Source organism: Desmodus rotundus, chromosome 11, assembly GCF_022682495.2.
Source record: "Desmodus rotundus isolate HL8 chromosome 11, HLdesRot8A.1, whole genome shotgun sequence".
In the NCBI taxonomy this organism is placed as follows: Eukaryota; Metazoa; Chordata; class Mammalia; order Chiroptera; family Phyllostomidae; genus Desmodus; species Desmodus rotundus.
In genome coordinates, this window is record NC_071397.1 from 89,580,635 (window position 1) to 89,604,025 (window position 23,391).

A 23,391-nucleotide genomic window follows, 5' to 3' on the forward strand; every position below is an offset into this window, starting at 1 on the left:
CCCATGGTTTTTTTCCCCCCTCATTCTTTAAGTTATGTTTTTGGCCAGTTTTCATTTAGTTAAAATAAACCATATTTTTATGTTGTAAGTGTGCTTTTGTAACTTGCATTTTTTTTTCTTCTTAATGCGGGGATTGCTTCTTCTCGTTCTTCTCCCCAGCCCTCCTTTTCCTCCTTTCACCCCTCCCTCCCCTTCCTACCCACTTCTCCCTTGCTCTCTCCCTCCCCTCTGTATGTGGAACTGATTACATATGATTTCTTATTTTTTTTACTCATGTACATATTTGGTGTCTGGATTAAATGCTTCTAGAGGATAGGATTCTGATTTTTACTTTTTAAAGTATCTAGTACAATTTCATATACAAAGTTATTTTTGTATAGTTATATATGTGTGATTCTGTAATTACATAGGCTAATGAGATAGAAAAAAGTAACATGTTTTCCTTTTATTACAGAGTTAAAAATTCGCCACTTAAACAGTCTCCAGGTTACCAGACAGAACTGGTTATTCAGTTGGTGTGGGTAGGCGGAGAGCCGCCACAACAGATAACCAGTCTGGCAGTCAACTCTTCGTATGGACTGTAAGTATAACTCACGTGTCTCTCGGTCTCTTCATAGTATCTCATACATTTTTTTATTTTTGAAAATAGAAATGGTTATCTTTATAGTATCACTTAAAAAGTTATATAACTTCACTTTCAGGTCAGATTTAGTGTTTATTTGAACATAATTCTGTTCTGTTCTGAATAGTTATTCTGTGTATGATTATACTGCTTCCTGGTGTTAAGTCTGATGACTCACAGACCAGTGAATTATTTGAGGTGAAGGTTTAAAGTCACTATATCCTCTCTTGGATATACTTTCAGAAATAATTTCCTACTATGAATAGGTAAATGGGCATCTAACGCCAACCCGGAAGGCTGTGCTGAGCTGAATCTGTACGTGGTCTACCATAGCTATGTAATTTGTTCTTTCTGCTTCACAGTTAACTTGTATAGATTGTACAAGCATAGTAATACTTTAAGGAAGTATTCATCTGCAGTACAGGTGTATTTATTAATTCATGCCTGCAAGTATATAGTGTCAGTTATACATACTTTTATTGTAATGTTTATGTTTGTTTTAAAGTCAGCATTGTGGTATAAGAGCAACCACGTGCTAACTGTTCATCCCAGAGTTGCTTATCATGTGCCGGCCACTGTGTCTCTCCTTCCTCCATCTGGCCTGGGGACTCACTCATCCGACTCTTCTCCTGTAGCTGTTACCACCTTCTCTGCCTCTTACAGTCGTGCGCCCGACTGAGACCGGCTATGGACTCACGTAGTTTCCTTTCATGTCTTGTACTTGCCGTCCCACAGTGTCAGGGTGCAGACCTTCTTTTTAATGTTTCGCTGCCCACAGCCATAAGGGAAACGAACAGGGAAGAGGAGAAAGAAAACAGGAAGTTTTGAAGGAAATTGCAAGTTAGTTGATCACAGGCCTCATTTGGCTCACAGTTGTATTTTGTTTAGGCCTCTTTGTGTATTTTTAAAATTTGAACTAGTTGCCAAGATTATTTGATGTGAAAATCCATATTTAGAGTTTCCACTTAAGAAATCTGATTATCTGAACCGTGTCCCCATTCTTGCTTGGCAAAAGTCAGCAGGAACCAAGTTGACATTTTTCCTCTTTGGCTGTGTGGTACACTGTCCGGTTCGCCATTGTCCTTACCTGCCGGTTTTATTTACTTATAAATATTTAGCCCCCTATACATTTCAGTTTTCTGTTCCTTGCTTAAGGGATCTTAAAGGAATACAATTTATTCATTCATACTTGATTACCAAAACTTTCTTGAAGATACAGTCCCCTGCTTTCCCAGTGGAAGGGAGTATCTTCCCCTGAGAGTCTGCGAAATAGATGTTGCTTAGCCTAGGGGTTTATGCCTAGTTGCAACTCCTATGTCAGATTTTTTTAATGATATTGATTGTAATGATCAATGTCTGCAAAAAATCTACACAGTTCCATGAGAAGCCATATGTAACCTGTATTTGTATGTCTGATAGTTTTTTGTTTAAAAAGGAGTTTTCTCTAAGACCTGTCATGCTTCTCTTTCAGTCTGTTCCAGACTGCATTTTCTTGTGATTATTATCTGTGCCAAAACATTTTCTCTTTGCTTCCCAGGGTGGTTTTTGGCAATTGTAACGGCATTGCGATGGTTGACTACCTCCAGAAGGCAGTGCTCCTCAACCTGGGCACTATTGAACTCTATGGCTCCAATGATCCTTACCGGAGGGAACCCCGGTCTCCTCGTAAATCTCGACAGCCTTCTGGAGGTAAATAGAAAAAAATCCTGAGCTTTAAGATTTCCATAAATACTTGGTCAATGTAAGTACTTCAGCTAGGTAAATAGCTTGTGTGATTTAGTCTGTAATACATGAACTGTCAAAAACTAGTGGGAGGTTTGAGCCTCTTTTTTTTTTGTTTTGTATTATTATTAGATTTTGCTTTTGTTTTTATTCTAGGATTTTATTTAATGGTGGGAAAGAACCACAAAATCAAATTTCTTTATCTAAATCATAATGACAGGAAAATTTGCCTCATTATAGAACAAAAGTTTACTTCAAAGTTTTGTCCCTTTTATTGTTTAGTATTGTGAGACCACAGTCAATTTTTTCAGTGATTTAATTTTAAAAGAATCATTTTCCACGTGCAAAAGTAGCTGCAAAAGTGAATTTCAGTTCTGTGAAAATACAGTGTTCTCCCATAGCCTGATGCAGTGCAAACCCGAATCCATTCTTTTCATAGCATTCTTTTGCGTTTGCTAAACAGTTAGTGTTAATTTTAAGTGTTTTAATACTGATACCTCATGAACACATGTGTAGTTAGCTGTCTGTACCAGTACTCACCCTTTCCCCCCTTAACCTCTTGGCTCACACAGAAAATTGCCCTGGATCTGGGCACAGAGGGCTAGAATAAGGAGGCCTCCAGCAGCGACAGGCCTGCAGGCCCCAGTCTGCCCAGGCCCTGCCCTGCAGTTCCGGGGGTTGAGGGGAGCCCTGTCTTGGGCTGATTTAACCCATTTGCAGAATGGCAGTGGACGCTGGAACACTGGGAAGCTCTGGTCCGTACTCACTAACTCAGTCCCACTGAATTCAACTTCTCTCTGAGATTCATTTCTCAGTTGCTCTCAGCACCTTACTGGCTGATGATACTACCTGTGTCACAGTTCATGAGAGAAGAAAAAGGTGATGGTGTATAGACCTTACTGTCTTGTTGGTGGAATTTTTTTCCCCGTTTATTTTTCTCTGTATGTGTAATCATTTTGTCATTTGTTGTCTTCAGCAGAAACTGTCTCAGCCATACCATTCTAGTACCTTTGTCTCCTTTTCTTTCCTTCCGCTTTTCATTGCTTCACTAAGGTATGCTGATTGTGACTTCTTGCATGTGCGGCTTTACTAGCTTACATTCTGAACCTGTGAAAAAGCTCCGTTCTTCTTTTTTAAGTAAGTTATTTCTTTCCTGTCAGTAAAATCATGGCATGTTTGCTTTTGTCTGTAAAATCATTGTTTCTTTTCTCATTGATTTCTTTAAAAGCTTATTAGAACATTGTCTCTACAATAACACACTCATTACCTAAATTCGTCTCATAATACATATAGGAATACAGCAGTTGCAATGTTTGTATTCCAATCCACTTTCTTTATAAATTAAAGAAATTAATATTTAGGGTTTGAAAGTTAGAACATTGTCATGATAGAGAAGAAATTTGAGGGGGAGACACTTTTAACAATTTTACCACAAACCTTATAATTTTTTTTATTCCTAAAATGAATTCCTTTTCTCTTTGATACCTCATTGTAGTTTATATAAAATTGCTAGAAAATAAATACCTAAATTTCTCCAAGGATAAAGACCAATTTTGCAATGTAATTTTAAAAATATTTTTCTTAAATTTTACAGCATTCTACTTTACTCTGTACAAACCCCGTATTATTCATATCATTATTTGATTCCTTTTGTATTGAAGTTAGTCCTCCTGCACCTAAACATCTGAGTTTTTCCTGATCAGTTTAAGATATTTATGTATTGTGACTGTGCTCACTTTAATAATATTTAGGATTATATTTTAAATTAAATGAGTTATTTTAAAATGTGCCTTAACATTAAGAGTATTTTTGTCTTAATTTGACACTATAATTATTTATATTTCAAATAAAATTAAATGCAGAGTAATTGGCACTAAAATTCTTTTTTTTAAATGAGATATATATGTCATTTTATCTTATTTTTTAAGATTTTATTTATTCATTTAGAGAGGGGGGAGCGAGGGAGAAAGAGGGAGAGAGGGAAACACAGATGTGTGAGAGAGACAGCGATTGGTTGGTTGCCTTTCACACGCCCCCAGGTGGGAACCTGCCCTGCTGCCCAGGCATGTATGTGCCCTGACAGGCAATCGCATTGGCAACCCTTCAGTTCACAGGCCTGCGCTCAATCCACTGAGCCACACCGACCAGGGCAGCACTAAAATTCTTTAATTGCAATGATGCAAACATGATAGTCTTACTAAAGTGTATGTTTTAAAATATATTCTTGAACTATAGCCCAAATACTGTCAAACTGTTTAATTGATCAGTTTTTTTTTAATTTATTTTTTATTGTTATTCAATTACAGTTGCATGCCTTTTCTCCCCTTCCCTCCCCCCACCCCGGCTGAACCCACCTCCCTCCCCCACCCCCACCATCCCCCCCGATTTTGTCCCTGTGTCCTTTATAATAGTTCCTGCAATCCCCTCTTCCCACTGTCCCCACCTCACTCCCCCCTGGCCACTGCTAGACGGTTCCCCCCCTCAATGTCTCTGGTGGTATTTTGTTTGCTTTTTTCTTTTGTTGATTATGTTCCAGTTAAAGGTGAGATCATATGGTATTTGTCCCTCACCGCCTGGCTTATTTCACTTAGCATAATGCTCTCCAGTTTCATCCATGCTGTTGCAAAGGGTATAAGCTCCTTCTTTCTCTCTGCTGCGTAGAATTCCATTGTGTAAATATACCATTGTTTTTGGATCCATTCGTTTGCTGATGGGCACTTAGGTTGCTTCCAGTACTTGGCTATTGTAAATTGTGCTGCTATGAACATTGGGGTGCACAGGCTCTTTTGGATTGGTGTTTCAGGGTTCTTAGGGTATAATCCCAGCAGCGGAATTGCTGGGTCAAAGGGCAATTCCATTTTTAGTTTTCTGAGGAAATTCCATACTGTTTTCCACAGTGGCCTCAGCAGTCTGCATTCCCACCAACAGTGCACTAGGGTTCCCTTTTCTCCGAATCCTCTCCAACATTTGTTTGTGGATTTGTTTATGCTGGCCACTCTGACTGGTGTGAGATGGTACCTCATTGTGGTTTTAATAATTGATCAGTTTTAATAGAGAAATTTTTGTTACCAATAGGTGATTATATATTTTTGTAAAGAAGATGCTGTCACTTATGGAATTATTTTATAAGATAAAACATTACTGTTTAAGTTTAACTGTTTTATAGCTATATTAAAATACCATTAAACTATTGACTAAAATACAGTATTTTGTAATGACATTTATGAAACTGTCATAGGGACAAGTAGTGATGAAGTGTTTCAACTACCTATATGTTGCTAGAAGTCTTAACTCTAATGTAAGTGAAATGTGTTAATATATGTCTAGTTTTGCTGGCCACTTCTTCACTCCATGAAGGGCACAAAATTTCTGTTCTGAATATAGTTCTAAACACCAAATAAGATCTTTTTAGGGATGTGAACGTGACAGACACATAAGAACATGTGCTTATTACTTAGTCTTAGAAGTCGATAATTATAAAGAAGGTAATTAGCCAGCGGTATCTAATTCTGTCTAGACTTCAGGAAAGATATTTTCAGAAGTCATGGAGAGGTGGCCTAATAATGAAGTTTTGACTATACAATTGCAAGTACTTTTAAGTGGGTTCAATATTGTCAGTAAGATAGAGAAAGAGAAGTAGCTATGGAGCCTAACAGTACCAGTTAAATTTTGTGTGTGGGTGTGTGCATTATAGGAAAAAATAATACTGTATAAGAAATAAGTGATACAATCAAGAATGAATAAAAATATTGATTGTTGAATAAGTACTGTATTGAATTAAGGCTGATTTCCCCAAAATGTGAAGTATAGCAAAATGTTAGTTTACAATGGAAATACAGTTAAGGAAGGATTAGGACCCCATTTTAGGATGATTTGAAATGATAGTTAAAAAAACCAAATGTAGAAGTAAATAACTTTGTTTCTCAAGTCTCCATTAATAAGAATGATTTTTCTCTCTGAAAAGTATAAAAAGTAACACAAATGAAAAACTAAGCTAAATTATATAAGTAAGGCAGATCAAGCAATAATGAAAAGATGTCAAGAAAATTTGTGAAGAGAATTTGTATAGTACTCCCAATTTAATGAAAGTCAAATGTCTTATAAATCAGTAAATTTGATGCACAAATCATTCAAAATTCTAGAATGATTTGCTAAGTATCTGATTCCTTGTGTGCATATTGACAATAGAGACATCAGTAGGAGTCAGCAGTAAATTACTAAAAGTAAGTTGTACTGAAATTAATGCTACTTTTTTAATCTGGTAACTAAGGGACTGGCTTGTGGCAGCCCGTTGACGTATTTCCTCAAGTTACTCAGTATTTGCTAAAGAGTTTTCTGATGCTTTTATGACCTAGACAGGTAGACGTGACCTAAATACCTAGTTTAGTTTGATGACTGCCGGGCTGATTAGACTGGAAGTCAGCAAACTACTGTCTGTGGGTCAGATCTGGCTCACTGCCCATTTCTGCAGGTGAGTTTCATGATGACAGCACCGTGCTTATTTGCTTGTGTGTTATTATCTATGGCTGCTTTTGTGCTGCAACATCACAGGTGAGCGGTTGTGACAGCGGCTCCAAAACACCCATCTGGACCTTCACAGAAAACTTGTGCCAGTCCCTGGATAAAACCATAGGACCTACTGGGCCAGTTTACAAGCTGATGCTTTGATGTAGTGGGCCTCAGTTGGTGAATGTATTATGTGGAAGAACATATGACTGTCTTGTTGGACATTTTAAACAATAGACTAAGCCTCCTATTTAAACATTTGAGATGGAAGGTGTATATCTCTGACAATGACAATCAAGTTTACTATCTCTAGAAGTAGTTATGTGTTTGTCACTGAGTAACATAACCAAAACACTCAGTGCCTCGGTTTCTTTCCTAAAATGAGGATAAAGAAAGATGCAGCGGGGGTTAAGTCAAGCACTGAGAGCAGAGTTTGGCACATAATAAGCACTTAGTAAATGTTGGTTTTACCAGCTAGCTAAGTAAGCATAGGTAACTATATCGCTAGGAATATTTGGTGAAGGCAGTCTGGCAGTATCACAGAAGATGGATTAGATTATATGCTACAAAATTCTTTCACACGTATTCATTCAGTTATTCCACACATTTACTGAGCACCTACCATGTGAATCTGCACTATTATGGGTATTAAAACAGACAAAAATCTCTGTGCTCATGGAACTCGTTATACTGGAAAAGACACACAATATATAAGTAATACATAGTAAGTTGCATAATAGTGCTAAAGGGGAAAATAATTAAATGAGGGGGGATTTGAAATGTCAGTTACTTGGGTGTTAAATTTTAAATAGAGTATCCCGGTGACTTTTGAGTAAAGATGTAAAGGAAGTGAGAGAGCTGTTACCCATGAGGATGCCTGTGGAAAGAACATTTCAAGCAGAGAGGAGCGAGTACATTTGCTCTGAAGCAGTATTCCTGGTGAGTTCCAGGTACATGAGGAGTACTGTGGCTAGAGTAGGGAGGGGAGAGAGGTCGGGAAGTAGGTGGAAGGCGAGGAAGTAAAGTCAGAGAGGTACGCCACGGTTGCATGCTCCACGCTGCAGTCATATGTCACAGGACTGTGTGTATCAACCGGGCACAGAGGGTTGGACTTTCACCCTGAGTCAGAGAGAAGGCATTGAAGGGTTTTAGTTTATTCAGCAATTTATTACCTAAAAATTAAAGTCTCTATCATATTCTCTAATTTACCTTCATAAATATTTCTTCCTAGAGAAGAAATTGGAATTTTATCATTTTTAAGAAAGGGAATTATATCACATAGTACATTTTTATAGTGTTTAGTAGCAACTTACAAAAGAGAAAAGGCTTAAATTTTCAAAGTGGATTATTTTTTTCAGTACTAGGCTGATTGTAACACTAGAGAATATTATCACTATTATGGTATTTATTTTTTTATTGGTATAATTGACATGTGACATTATATTAGTTTCTGGGGTATAACATAATGATTTGATATTTGTATACATTGTGAATGACCACAGTGAGTTTAGTTTACATCAGTCATCTCATAGTTACAAATTATTTTTCTTGTGAGTTTTTAAGATCTACTCTCTGAGCAACTTTCAACTATGCAAAACAGTATTATTAATTATAGTCACCCTGCTGTACAGTACGTCTGCATGACTTACTTTATAACTGTGTACCTTTTGACCCCGTTCACCCATTTGTCCCATCCCCACATCCCCTCACCTCTGGTGGCCACCGCTCTGTTTTCAGTATCTCTCAGCTTATTTTTGTTTTTGTTTTGTTTCAATTTTAGTTTTTTAGGTTCACATATAAGTGAGATCATAAGGTACTTTGTCTTGCTCTTCTTTCATTTAGCATAATGCCCTCGAGGTCCGTCCATGTAGTTGCAAATGGCACAATTTCACCCCTTTTACTGATATTTCAGTGTGAGTGTGTGTGTACACACCACATTCCCTTCATCTGTGCATCTATCGACAGACACTTAGGTAGTTTAGGTTATTACCATGTAGCACTTACCAGTTAAAGACCTGCTGTCATCTGTATGAACAAATATTTTGTCAAGGATTAAATGCATACCTGTAATTGATCTATCATTTTAAAACTATAAAAACTGTTTTTTTTACAGAAACACTAGTTTGATATATGTTGAAAAGAAAACTGTCATTCAAAAACTTTCTACCCAATGAAGACAAAGGGTGAATAGTTCAAAATAGAAAACACTTCTTATAAACCCAATTCAATACTCAGCGTTCTCTTGAAGATATTACTGTGAGAGCTTTCTTGGTGACTGTCACATTGTGACATCATAGCTTTTACCAGAGGAATGGGAAAGCAGGTACTGGTCATACGTGCACATCTATTTCAGTCAGTGGGCCGCAAGAATTTCTAAAACGTGCAGCACCTGACGATTTAGTCAGGGCCGCTGTCTTCCTCCCTTAAACTGTCAAATTAAAAAATGACACCAGCCAACACAACAAGAGCCATCCTGTGTGAATGAATCCAAATTATACCCATTTTTTGTCAGATCAGCAGAAAATTTGTGTTGTGGTGTGCCCCAGAATTTTAGTAGTCAGTTTATATATGCCATGAGGTGAGAAGGGTTGAAAATCGCAGGTCTGCGTGTTACCTGGCTTTTTCAGAAGCCCAGACGAGTGGCCCTTGTCTGTTGCCCAACTGCGCCAAACTTTTGGTGTGTTTTTTTGTAATTTTTAAAGAATTTGCAATAACTATTTTTATTTAAATCACCAAGCGAATTAATATCCATACTAATTGTTTACATTTGCCATGTCTTTTAAATTCTTGTCTACAGCATAAAATATCTTGCTGTGTTTTCTCCTATGAATTTAGGCCATATTATCAGATAGATTAGCTTTATATAATTCACAAAAACCTGTAGAAAGAGTTTATCTAGAACTTAAAAAATGTGATTGGATAGTTTTTAAAAGGTATAGCCTTGTAAGGTAAGTAGTGTGCAATATTTTAAAATTACAGATTAGGAGGTACAAAATATTTTTTAAATTATTATTGAAAAATATGTAAGAGAGGTGTTTGAGACATACATAGGGGAAATCACTTTGAGCTGAGGGCCCATCACCATCACCAAACTTACTACCAATATCTATTCTCCCTCAGGAGAAGTCCAGTAATAACTACATCATGTGCCCCTCAAATTACTGATTTTAAACAAAGTTTGCATTGTGTCTAGTGTTCCTTGAAGGAAAGCAAATTATTTCTTGAAAATTCTGTTTCTTAATTAGTGACTGCCATATTAGTTTGAGGTGTTTTAATCAATTTTTTTTATGTTCCTACTCAAAACGAAAGAGCATAGTACCAAGGCCAGGTGTCTTTTAATCTTCTGGATTTTTTTTAATGGACTATCATTAAGCGTGTACTACAAGTAGGAGACGAAACTGTGTTTATATAAATGTGTGGTGTAATTTGATTTTCGTTTTTGTTTTTTTTTAGCAGGTCTGTGTGATATTAGTGAAGGGACTGTAGTCCCAGAGGATCGCTGCAAATCTCCAACTTCTGGTAATTTGTTTTTTATTTAATAAGTATAATTCTACATAGGGTATCAGTGGTCCTTATGTATAGATAAGCAGTTAAAATACACCTATAAGAAACTTCAGTGTCACATATTTATTCTTAAGGTCATAACTGTATATTTTTGCTTTTTCATTCGGTGAAGAAAAATGCCCTAGATAAAAATCTATAGCTGTTACCTGTTAAGAGTCATATAACGTTTTATTTAGGCTTTTAATAGTTATACTTTTTTAGGGAATATATGTTTTACTGCTCACCATTGGATCAAATGGTTTAGTCCTCTCCAGGTTTGTCTTTGCTGTAGGCGTGCCAGTCATCCCTTGGTAGAGTAGTACTCTATTCCCTGAACGGTAGCCATTTAAATACGCAAGAGTTTTACCGTTTGTCCTCTAATGGTGACGTGACAGTTAGAGTAATTCTAGACTATTCTTGTTCTTGTTTTGTGATCAGTGTCATATCTAGTATACTTTTATAGCTATATTAAATCAGTTGTCATTTTATTATTTATATATTGGTCTTTATGTAACCTATTTATTTATATATATATATATATTAATATTTCAGAGGAGCTTTTAGTAGCTTTTGAGTCTCCATAAGTGGATCCTGAATTTATTGTGCTTTCAGTGCACTGAAAGTTTGCTAATCTTTACTAAAGTGGACTGCATAATTTTCATTACCACATTCATGAAGTCACTCGGACTGGGAATTTTCATCAACTTTCTACTCGAAGGGTTGTCCTTAGCATAAGGTCCCGTCGTTCCTACATAGACCCTGGTCCTTAGCTGGTTCTGCTACATCAGAAAGAGTTTTAAGAATGGAAAATGTTGGGAAGTGCATTGTACTTTACTCCCTAATATTTTAGTGTAGCATTTTATTACTTAGAGGATTGTGAAAGCTTTTGTGATATTTTCTTTTTAAAATTACAGTTTCCTGATATTGCACAAGTTAACCATTTCTTAAAATATATCCACCTTCTGGTTTCCTTAATCTTTAAATTTCATATTTAAATGCACACATCAAACTAATAAAACATTGACCATAGGAATCACTCACATAATTAGCACCTAATACTACATCTGAGCATTGATAGAATAAAGTCTGAATGAGTAATACGGAGCAAGCAACTATATTTCCAATCTGACAGGAGCAGAGTTATTTCTGTCTGGAATTTAGAATTACAGTACTTTTCAAGTACGGCTGCTCCTCCTTGGACGGCATACGGTGCTGCTCCGCTCTTTCACCTGCACGCGAGGCCGTGTGGGTGCAGTTGTCACTCTGCGGCTACAAGCAAATTGAATAATTTGCACAGGAAACGTTGTCCTTTAATATATTAAATGACCATCAAATAAATTAATACTCCTTTTTGTCTTAAGCCAAACTTTCAATAGGTGTTTATATCTAGCAGTTTGGAATAACCCGGCAAAAGGTAATTGTAGATAAGTATATAACTATATTTAAATATAAGTATATAAATATAAAAACTGCATAAGATAAAAAAATCTCCAAATTCTCTCTTTCATACCAGAGAAATCCAAGCATTGTTCAGCATTTTCAAATATATTGTACTCTTTGGTCCATATGAAAAGACAGTGTAGTTTTAACATAGAGAAATTTATATGACCTCAAATAACATTGGTAAGTCCAAAATTCTTACCTGTATGGATAAAACTCTTAGTTTATTTACTTTAGTTCTTGATTATGTTCTGAAAGATACAAGCATTCTCTGAAGACTTATTTCTATTTCCTGCATATCAGGGAAGGCTACTTTTACACAAAACAAATTAGACTTTAATAAATAGTAATTGTGCCTGAAACGTGTTTTATGTAGCAAGAGATGGATGCCAGGCATACGGAACTGCCAAGACGTTCAGTAGGAACTGCAGAGTCGAATTCTGGGAAGCCGCCCCTTTGACACTATATTGTTACAGCTTGTGTCCTTCACCACTTGTCCGTTTTTAAACAGTTAACAGTAGTTTTTGCTGCCTGTCATGGGCCAGTTGTCTTCCTATTTGTATATTTGTAACTTTTTGCCTTTGTTTCTATTAGCACTATACAGAATTAAAAGAATAATTTATTACTATTACTTTCTTCAGCACATGTAAATTCTACTAATTTAGGGTGGTCAGAAAGAAAACTGGGTGGGGTGAAGAACCACAAGGGGACCATGATATTAAAACCATAGAAAGTAGTCATTAAATTACAAACCTCCAATATGTTCTACAGAGCAGTGGGAAATAAATAAGGCAAATAAATAGCTAAATGGTCCATTTTAGATTATTAATGCCAATATGGTTAATAGAAAACTTTGGTATCAATTAGAGAAGAGGAAGTATATAACAGTGGGTTGGATGTTAAAGTGAGTTCCTCATAAATACTAAGAGGAGATGAGTATTTTAGAGATGAATATGCCCTTTATCAAAACCAATACATTTACTCAAACTAATACATACAAAGGAAGAGAAACTTTTTTGAAAAGGTTTTAAATCTCATAATCAAGATTTGTGAACTCAACAGTTTAGTCAGTATCAAAGTTCTACTCAAAAATAGTTTGCCATTCCCATTTATTTTTAAACAAATCAGTCTCTCAGAAATATAAAATTAGTTCTGCAAGAACTAATTAACAGAAAATTATTTCTTGTATCTCTGTTTGATCTTTACTTTTTTAAAAATTCAGATTGGTTCACTGAGCACGTTAGTGATGTTGGAAATTTTTTAGCACTGTATTCAGAATGTGCGTGCATGTGTGTGTTTATGCTCCAGTGATAAAAACGTTAGGTTGTTTCAGATTGAAAAAGCCACACATACCGATGTTGTAAATGGTGCCTTCAGGACTTGCTGTGTACCCTAGAAAAAACAAAAAGCTGTAGATATTTTCTGTGTTTATTTAATCAGTAATTTGGTAAATATACTCAAGTAGGAGATGCTGAAAACATTTTTTTATCCTTAACTGAGGAAACCTTTCATTGATTTTAGACAGAGAGGAAGGGGGAGAAAGAGGGAAAGAGAGAAACACTGATGTGAGAGAGAAGCATTGATCAGTGGACCCTGTATGCGCCCTGACAGGGGATTGACCCGAAACCTAGATAGGTGCCCTGACCAGTAATGGAAACCTGCAGCCTTTTGGTGTATGGGATGGTGCTCCAAGTAACCGAGTGAGCCGGCCAGGGCTGAGAACATTTGTGGAACTTTTTCATGAGCTGTCATATAATTATGATAAGCAGTGGTAGACATGTTCAGTTAGGGGGGAAAAGCCTATAAATCTGCTTTTTAACTTTACAATTATGGCTTATGTTACTTATTTTAGGTAGTAAATACTAAACATATTTATAATTTTATACTTATGTTTAGATACGTTATCTTGCTGCTACTCTACTTTCAAATATATGAAATAAAACATGTATTAATAAATTTTGTACATTTGTGTGGCTATATTGAATATCAAAGGGAACAGTGGTATTTTAAAATATACAGCATCTTATCATAACCATTATCTTATTTTTTTAATATTTTATTTATTTTTAGAGAGGGGGAAGGGAGGGAGGGAGAGAGGGAGAGAAACATCAGTGTGTGGTTGCCTCTCGTGAGAGCCCTACTGGGGACCTGGTCTGCACCCCAGGCATGTGTCCCGACTGGGAATTAAACCAGCAGCCCTTTGGTTCACAGGCCCATGCTCAATCCACTGAGCTACACCAGTCGGGACCCATTATCTTATTTAAATGTGAGTTATATTTACATGACAAACAAGTAGACTATTTCTAGTCCTGAAAATGTTATTGAGCTTAATGTTACTTATGTGATTTTTATATAGGATTTATGAGGATCTATAAATGCTATCTAACAAAAATTACTTAGTTTTAAAGAGTAATCTTTTAAGACTATCGTAAAGCAATTGGACCCTGCCCGTGTTGGCAAGTCCTACTAGGTCTGTGAAGAGACACCTCAAGGGTATTTTCTACCTGCCAAAGAAAGCAAGTACAGTTTGGTGGCACAAAGGGGAGGTCAGATTTTGACCCTGTTACAGTTCAGTGCTTTCACTGGAATAAAAAAGGAAGGGAGAAAATCAGAAAAACCTCTTTATTTATTGGCCATTGTGTTTCAGATATTGGCGGGTAGTAGAAAACTGTATTCTTTTGGCAAATGTTTATTTAGTGATTTCTGCAGGCATAGCATTGCACTGAGTGCGAAGGTGATGCAAAGATAAATCAGTTGGTGGCCAGCTTTTCAGAAGTTCAGTCCAGTGGGAAAGGTCGGATGTTTGTAAACTTAAAATATAAGGTATTAGGTGATTAACATCATCAGAGAAGTATACAGATAATGTGTTAGGAGAATTCAAAGAAGGAGAAGTGATTTATTTACAGTTGAGATTGAAAAATTGAATGGATGAGATACCATTTTAACTGCATTATAAAAAAGATAGTTTAATTCTAATAAAAGTCAATTAGAATACTACTTAAGATTATAATAAAAGATGTTAAAATTAAATACTATGAAAAATTAGAAACACCTTTTCAAGCAAAATGACAAAATTATAAAAATAATTAGAAGTCACAGCTGACATAAAATTTAATATTTCCTACCTTATAAACTAAAATAAATATTTGAATACAGCTAAACTTGTGTTAACCTCAGTATTTTAAAGGTCTCTAGGGTAATAGTGGAATTTGTGTATTATTTTGAAGTTTGTGTCTAGAAAGCTGACACTAAAATGAATTTTACCAGCATAGCACTTGTACGGGATTCTTAGTTCCACTAGAGAAACCTGATTCAGTACCAAGAATTTTTACCTTTTTTTTTCCAGAAACGGTTAACTAATATAATATAGTTATATTTTTCTCTGTCTGTTCTCTAGCATATAATACATACCCAAATTTTGCCCAGTGGCGGTAACTTACAAAAACCATTGTAGACTAGAGTTGATGTTTATGTATATACCAGGGATTGTTCTCCCGTGATGCATAATGCACTTCTGACTGCTGTTCTTACTGTGGCACTATAAGAATTCTTGTTAACTGTACTCCCTTGTGGCCAGTAGCGTGGGAACTTGTTTCAGAAGTTACCAGGTTATTTTGTTTGTACTTACCCCTGTGACAACTCCATGTTTGTGACTTACTGTTTGCCTGTTCCATTGTCTTCATTCGTATAGGTTCTTCATCACCACATAATTCAGATGATGAACAAAAAATGAATAATTTTATAGAAAAGGGTATAGTATCTTTATTTTAAAGTGTTTCTTTTAATTATGTTTAATTCATTTAGTGTATTTTGAATAGATTTTGACATTTTATATCAAAATATTGTTTTCAGTGAAGACCAAAAGCAGAAAGTTTTCCAAGATGGTAGCCAGTGATATAGGTAGGAAATAGAAATTTCTATTTTGTTTCTAATCCTTGCTATATGCAATGCTAACTCAATACCAAAAAATTACCTGATGCATTGCATTTATATATATTAATTTGTTATTCCTATGCTAAACAATCTCTTGGGCTGTGTTTCTTCTGAACTCATTGGGGCAATAATTATTAAAAATCAGTAAAATTGGGGTTGCAGTTCTTCCTCTGACTTACAGTGTGAATTGTTCTATTAATTTTTATTTTTGCTTCATGTTAAAATAAAGCAGGGTTCAATTTATGCCATAAATAGTACAACTTTATACTCCCATGTTTGAAATTTCTTTTTTCCTTTAGAGTTTTATTTATATTTTCTTCTACCTTATTTCATCTTCCTCCTATTATCAAGATCCCAAATTTCAAGGAAGTGCTTCTCTAAAAGATGAACTCTTTTAGTCTGTAATCTGCACTGTTCCTGAGTTAAATGGGAATTTTCTAGAATCGCTCCCTCCCCCCACCAAGTAAAAATGAGCGATGGAGAATACTTTATATTAATCCTTTTGTTTTTATGAATAGCTTTGAAATTAATTACTCTAAGGTTAACAAAGTCTAGAAATGGTAGATGAAATATATAATTAAACTTTGGGAACATAATTAAATTAGTGGTTTTGGTCATAAAAATTTGAATATTCTCTGAAAATTTTCAAAGGCTTGAGAAACAGCATATTTGAAAAGAGAACAAATTTAATGTTTGATTTCAATCCAAAATTTTTGTTATACTGTTATTATTTATTTCCCCCCAAAATCCTCTACATTCTTTGAATTGTATGAAATTGGATGAATTTCTAGATAGCTGGAATTGACTGACTGTCTCAACTGACAAAGTTTACTACATAGTAAAATTAAATTATAAAAAGTCTTAGAAGTATTAATAGCATCCATGTTGTCTGCATGTTGTAAATTGAACCCTGTTTAGTCAAATTAACGTTGGCTGACTTGGCACCTCTGGTCTCTTTTAAAATAAAGTGGTTTATTCTTGGGCAAAGGGCTCTTCATTTATGGAAAATCAATTATTTACCCCTTTGTATTTGTGGGTTTTTAGTGAATCAGTTGATAATAGTTAAATCACTTTAATTATGTACTAGCACTGTAACATAACACTTTCTAACCAAATTTTCTTTATATTTTACCTTAATAATAATTTGGAAGTTACTTTACTGTTGTATAATGTAAAAAGTTAGAAGGGACTTTCCTACATATAGATTAGAACTTATATAATTTAGTTACATAGGAATTCTACCTTTCATGAAAGCAATTTAGTACATAATTAAATTTTGGGGATAATTTCTCTGTCAGATTTTTTGATCCTAGGGTTATATTTCCTTTGTTAAATGTAATGACTACCTTTCATTTTTTCCTATATTTTGAATGGAATGTAACATGAATATTTGAGAGATGTCACTTGACAGATTTCTTAGGACTGAGCATATTATTGGAAGTATAATTCTTTGATAATAGTCTTGCTTTAATTTTATGTTATTAGCAAGTTTTTCTTTTTGTCAATCCAGTTTTTTACAGTTATATTTATTGGGAAACATATTAACTTTATTCAATTTTTCAAACTTTGTTAGTTACACAATTATACATAATTATTTTTTACCTTCAGAAACCACTGTTATATCTTCTAATTTATATACAGTTTATTTTTGGTTGGAATCTTTCAGTGTCCTTTTAATCCCAAGCTATGTCCCAAAGGTCCTCAGAAGGAAAGCTCGCTTCCTCATGTGTTCTTCATTCAAGTGGAGACCGCCCCACTTCAGACTGTAAAGTTTCTGCAGCTTAAGAAAAGACAGTTTATCTCCCTGAATTAATGTCTAGTTTTATAATAAGACTTATCATAAAAGATGCTACTAGGAAAAAAAACCATAAAATGTCAATGAAGCATTGGGAAAAAATTCCGAGCATCTCCCGATGGCCTTTCTGTCAAGATGTGTTTTCCATGTGAAGCCTATGGTGTCAAAAGTACAAAGACCCCTTGGGCATTCCGAACTCACTGCCTCCTACCATCCAGTTTCATACCTGCTCTGAAGTACCCTGAACCTCATAAAGTTATCATCTCTCTCTTCCTCAAGCTGCAAACCTTTACAGCCTCAGCTTCAGGCAGCTCTGCAGGGGCCTAATAAGGTACAAGAAGTAAGCCTAGAACCTCCCTCCTAGGCTGGCACTGCTCAGAGAACCCCCTTGTGAGACATGGTGGCAGAACGTCTTGGCTCTTAAACTTCGTCCCATAGTTTCTCCTGCTCAGCTTTGACCTGATTCCAGATTCAGTCCTAATCACTACACTTCACACTTGCACACTGTATAAACTAGTTATTGAAGTTTGTAAACATTTGTTGTGGACTTAATGTGTATACATACTAGGTTGGTGAATTATTATTGGTTTCTGTCTGAAGGTGTTTTTAGTTTTAGGAGCTTGCCGCTCTACATGTGGGCCACAGACCAGCATCAGCATCCTCTGGGAGTTCGTTAGAGGTGCAGAATCCCAGGTGCTAGCCCAGCAGTACAGAATCAGGATCTGATTTAATGGACCCCCGGCTGATTGATGTGCACATTCAAGTTTGATAAACTCTGGTCCCAAAGACTTGGAATAACTGTGTCATACCAGCATGACCGGGTGGATAGAGGCAATCACATCATCTGATTCTAAAAGAGTGTCTTTAACTGTACCAGACTGATTTTTCTATGTCACATAACATGTACATTGTATAGGTGTAATCAGATTATGTCCATTGCACCTATGATGTTTGCTGAAAATCTCTCAGTTCTTTCAAAAATGTTCAATATTGTATTTTAGGATATGCTTTGGGCATATAGTGTCTTCTCATTTTAATGGAATTGAACATTACATACAATAACAACCATTTACGCGAGATCAATTAACCACAGATTTCACTTGCCTGTTTTAGTTTTATATTACATTTTACTTTTTAAATGAGATTCAGTCAGAGTGAAAATGGGAAAAAGACTGATTCATATGTTTGGCCCATTGTTGTTTTTTCTTTCTAATAGTGAAGCTTAGAAATGAGAACCTGACTTCCCCCCATCTCTTCGCAGTTTGCCTAATGCCTCTTTTCTGACACTGGGTTCGTTATGTTTTTAGATGTGGAAGTTATGTGCCATGACTGCATTTCTCTTTGTTTGCATGGCACCTTTATGGACTGGCAGGGTCTGTGCTGCAGATGCCTCCGCACAGTGCAGAATGTGCCTGATGCACGCATTCGTGTACGAACGAACGCTTTTTCGGAAGTCCACACGGGAAGCACTGTTCTGTTCGCTTGCACTGGCACTAATCTGATAGCTACAGTTAAACTGCTCCTGACTTTAAATCACTTCCCACATGAAGGCAATAACTGATTTTGAGGATGACAAGTGAATTCCAATAAGTTTACACACAGGTTTTTTTTATTATAATTATAATACTAAGTAAAAAATCAAAATATCTGTAGTTTACATTTTTGTAAATACTGTAATTTTAAATTGAGCGTGGCTTTGTTTTTGGGTTTTCACGGAAATGTAAAAACAGGTGTTAACTTACATCAAGAAATGGTTGAGCTAAATGATTTTATAATGTAATCAAATATCTTCATTTGATCGTAGATATAGATTTGTCCTACATTCTAGAGATTAACTTAAAATAATGAATTCACTAGCTGCGAAGATGAGGAGATGGGACGGTTTTATTACATTACTTACCCAAATGCAGTCTGTTGCCTCTGATGTCCGTACCTGCCACATCTTTCTTCTGAGAAATGACCTTGCTTCTCTTAGGAAAGCCTAGCACTTTCCTTTGAGCCTAAGAAAAAGTTTAACAGGGTATAAAAGGCTTCCTTGTTGAGATAACAGCTTCAACCACAAAAAGATATTACAGCAAGTAAGTACATACTTATTAAAAAGCTGAAAGTAGGGTTTATTTTCCACCCATAATACCATTAATCATTTTAATCACCTAAGCATCTAGATTTAGTAATAAACATTCACCTCTGTCTTCAAGAGCAGTTGGTATTAATAAGTATGAATCAAAGATTGTTCAGAAGTTTAAAAATGCATTTTATTTTTCAGCAAAGATGTCAAGGAAGTTAAGCTTGCCTACTGACCTAAAGCCTGACTTAGGTAAGTAAAGTAAATAAAAATCCATAGTAGTTAAACTCCCTTTAATGGGAAGACAAGGCAATCAGAAGATTTAAAATTAGCATAGACTAGATTTTCATCAGAAATCAAGTTTAAAATGACTAAGATTTTAAGGATTAATAGCCTTAGAATGTCATCTGTAAATTATGAAGGATATTTATAAAATTAAGCAAACCAAAATAATATATTTCCTCAGCCCTCTCAACCTTATATCTAAACAAAATTTAATGTAAGATTAAGATTTGTGCAATTTCAGGTTAATTTCTGTTAAAAGTTGTTATATCACATTTACCCATCTGAAGATTTCTGAACTCTACAACTTATAAATTGACTTTATAAAAATTTAATATTTTCAAAGTAAATTACTAGTGTTTTGTATAACTCATATCAAAGAATCATTCCTTTCTGTTGATAATAAGTTAAGAAATACTTTTTATATAATACCTTCTATGCAACTAGTCCATTATTAGGAAAGTAGAATGAATGTATTCACACATTTGTTTTGCTTTACATGCAGCTTAAAAACATCTCCCTGATATGCCAGGATAGGGACAAATGAGATATCAATACAGATAAAAAGATTTTATGTAATATTTAAAACATAGCTTCTTTTTAAACACATTTTTATGTCCGAAATTTCTGTTGCTTTTAATTGAATAAGAAGTATGACTGTAAGGATGATTTTACCCATCTTTGTCTTAGAAATAACTAGATTTTCTCCCTAGCAGTTGCTCATCCATCTCGTCTTCCCACTATTCTCTAGATTCCTTGACTCTCTTTCTAGGCATAAACAAAGTTAAGTGTTGGCCAGTTTCACCATGCTAATTTTAGCATTCCGAAATCATAATCGTCCATCAGTTATACTGATAGAAAGCATGTGATTATGAGTAAGTAGGCGTAATGTCTTCTGCTGTCATTAATGAAGGGTTCCATCCCTAACAAAGGAAGAACAATCTAGTAGGAATCTATAGTAACACTGGTGTTTCGGGAACATGAATTAATCCTAGAATGCACGATAACATGTTTTGAGAACTGTAGTTCCTTCACTGTAAAAATGAAAGATGTATTTGGAATCCACTTGTACCTGAAGCTTATTACCATATACATCTTTTTCTGACAACAGGATCCAGAGTTTTCATCAGATTCTCAGAGGCCTAAAATTTCAAGAACATGAAATACTACTAGTTAAAATGCTTTTATATCTTTTAGTATCTTAAAAATGGAGAAAACACATGTACAAATACTTTTATTTATTTTTAAGATTTTATTTTTTAGGGAGGGGAAGGGAGAAAGAGAGGGAAACATCAATGTGTGGTTGCTGCTTGAGCTCCCCCTGCTGGAGACCCAGCATGTGCCCTGACTGGGAATCGAATAGGTGACCCTTTGGTTCGCAGGCCAGCACTCAATCCACTGAGCCACAGCAGCCAGGGCAAATACTTTTAAAATTAGTAAAACTATCAGTCATTTTTAGAAGAACACTCAGTTTTAAGTTATATAAATAATTTACTCAAAGTATGTACTCAGTGCTTTTCTAGGTCATCTTTAGATTATGTTTTAGCATGTGTGCTATGTAAATTCCCTAAGCCAATTGTAATTGTGGTTGATGTGTGCCTTGAAGCAGGCTGCATGTTGTCTAAGTAGTTTGCCTTCAAGTCATTGCACTGCTGAACTATTTTTTTATAAAGATTCTTAGCTGGTCATTGTTTCCATCGGCTGGGAAGTTAATGGGGAAAAACAGCTGTATTGATGGGCTCAAACTTCCAGATACTGCTGAAGCAGGTGAGGCCTTTAGACTGCCCCGCAGCCCTGAAAGCTGCTGTGAGTAGGAACCCCTTTAGCTTATGGGGAAACTGTGCGACAGCACGCTTTCACTCCAACTTTGCCTTTCTAGATTCCATGGACCAAAACGCAGGAGCCATGGGTCGTACTGTTAGACTTCTGATGTCACTCTTCAAGTGTCTGCCACAGGAGGCAAGACATGGAACTGTTACATACTTGGATGTGAATTAGTTTTTTGTCCTAGTTTTTAGTCTGACCAAATACACCCGTTGCCATTATGTTTTGATTTGGGGATTCAATTTTTTTTTATGAGGCTCTTTGTAAGGGGGACAGGAGGCTGTGTACCAGTAGAATGTTCTGGGCATCCAGAGAGTAACATGAGAGCAGTGATTTTATGACACCACTGGATCAGCTAGCAGTGAGTCGAGGCTTTAATGACAAATGTTAGCCAAGTTTCGATCTGCTAGAAAGACCACTCATCAAGGTGTTTTGTGTGTGTGTGTGTGCATGTGTGTGTCTAAAGACTGAACTTAACAATACTCAATAATAACCAGAACCCTCCACTCACATGCCGTTGGTGATATGACTCACCCTTTGTTTGTCTCGTAGAAAGTTTTAGACTTGGACATGGGCACAAATCCTAACTCCTCCATTAACTAGCTGTGTATCCTGGGCAAGTCATTTAACCTGTCTGAGCCTCTGTTTTATTATTTGTTAAATTGTGATGATAATACTTTTCAGGGTTGTTTTGTGGATTCAGTAAAATGATAACTGTTATTACAGTATATAACACATGGTAGGCCTTGCTATTCATTTCTGCTGCTGTTACTAAAATTAAAATTTCTATTCCATGTGTTTATCTTGCCCGATTTCTAAATTTTAAGCCATAGCATATAACTTAATAGCTGACAGGGGAAGTTGTAATTCATGAACTGCTAGAAATTCTAACTTGTTTTAAAACAGTTTTAGGCAGATAAAATAAGCAGTCTGTAAGTTGAAAGTTGATTCTGATTCCCTTCATTTTTCCATTTGATCTCGCTTTAGGAATTTCTTTGGTAATCTGATTTTTAAAGGGAAGCCATATAATAAGCACACATTTGTAGTTTATGAATTTTACATGGTTAAATTAGCTAATTAAAACATTATTTATTTGGTCTGTGAGTTAACATCTGAAGTATAGATTGTTGTGAATCATCTATTGTAATTTTAATAATTATCAGTAAGAGTGTTCACATAGGTTAATTTACATTGAAATTTATATTTTCAAGTTTTCTTACACCATTGATTTCCATTTTTATCACTAGATCACAACTGAAAATATATGTTCATTCATTTTGTATATGTATGTTTTATTAAGGTAACAAAAATATTTTTATTGTCACAAAATAAATTTAAAAGTTCTGTTATTAAAGTAACTTTGGGAACTATAAAGAGTTAATATTTTAAATCAGTATTATATCACAAACTCTTACTAATAAGCTTTTGCTTATGTTTTGCTTTGTTTACAGTAAGTAGTTCTTTACTACTGTGTAATAATCGGTAACAGGAAGTACCATCTCAGGCAAAAAAACCACATCGTTTTTAGAAACTATAGAAATGCCTCATGCTGTTACATAATTAGTAGCTTTATTGTTTTCAGAGGCTAGCTATAATCAAAATTGTATATAATTATTTGGGGATATATTTTTCAATCTATAATCTAAATTTGACTATAAA

General features: G+C 35.3%; 1 protein-coding gene across 6 annotated transcripts in view; it reads left to right on the plus strand.

Annotated features, from left to right (window-relative positions):
- STXBP5 (syntaxin binding protein 5) overlaps positions 1 to 23,391 on the plus strand; it is a 131,701-nt gene that overhangs the window by 86,457 nt on the left and 21,853 nt on the right. The window contains exons 17-22 of one of the 6 annotated variants that reach the window (XM_024551946.3): positions 455 to 580; positions 2,160 to 2,311; positions 10,304 to 10,369; positions 15,525 to 15,584; positions 15,686 to 15,733; positions 19,828 to 19,878. In XM_024551946.3, coding sequence (XP_024407714.1) covers positions 455 to 580; positions 2,160 to 2,311; positions 10,304 to 10,369; positions 15,525 to 15,584; positions 15,686 to 15,733; positions 19,828 to 19,878 — 503 coding nt within the window. The remainder of the gene's footprint in view (positions 1 to 454; positions 581 to 2,159; positions 2,312 to 10,303; positions 10,370 to 15,524; positions 15,585 to 15,685; positions 15,734 to 19,827; positions 19,879 to 23,391) is intronic. The other 5 variants (XM_045188880.2, XM_045188881.2, XM_045188882.2 and 2 more) reach the window with 5 other exon arrangements.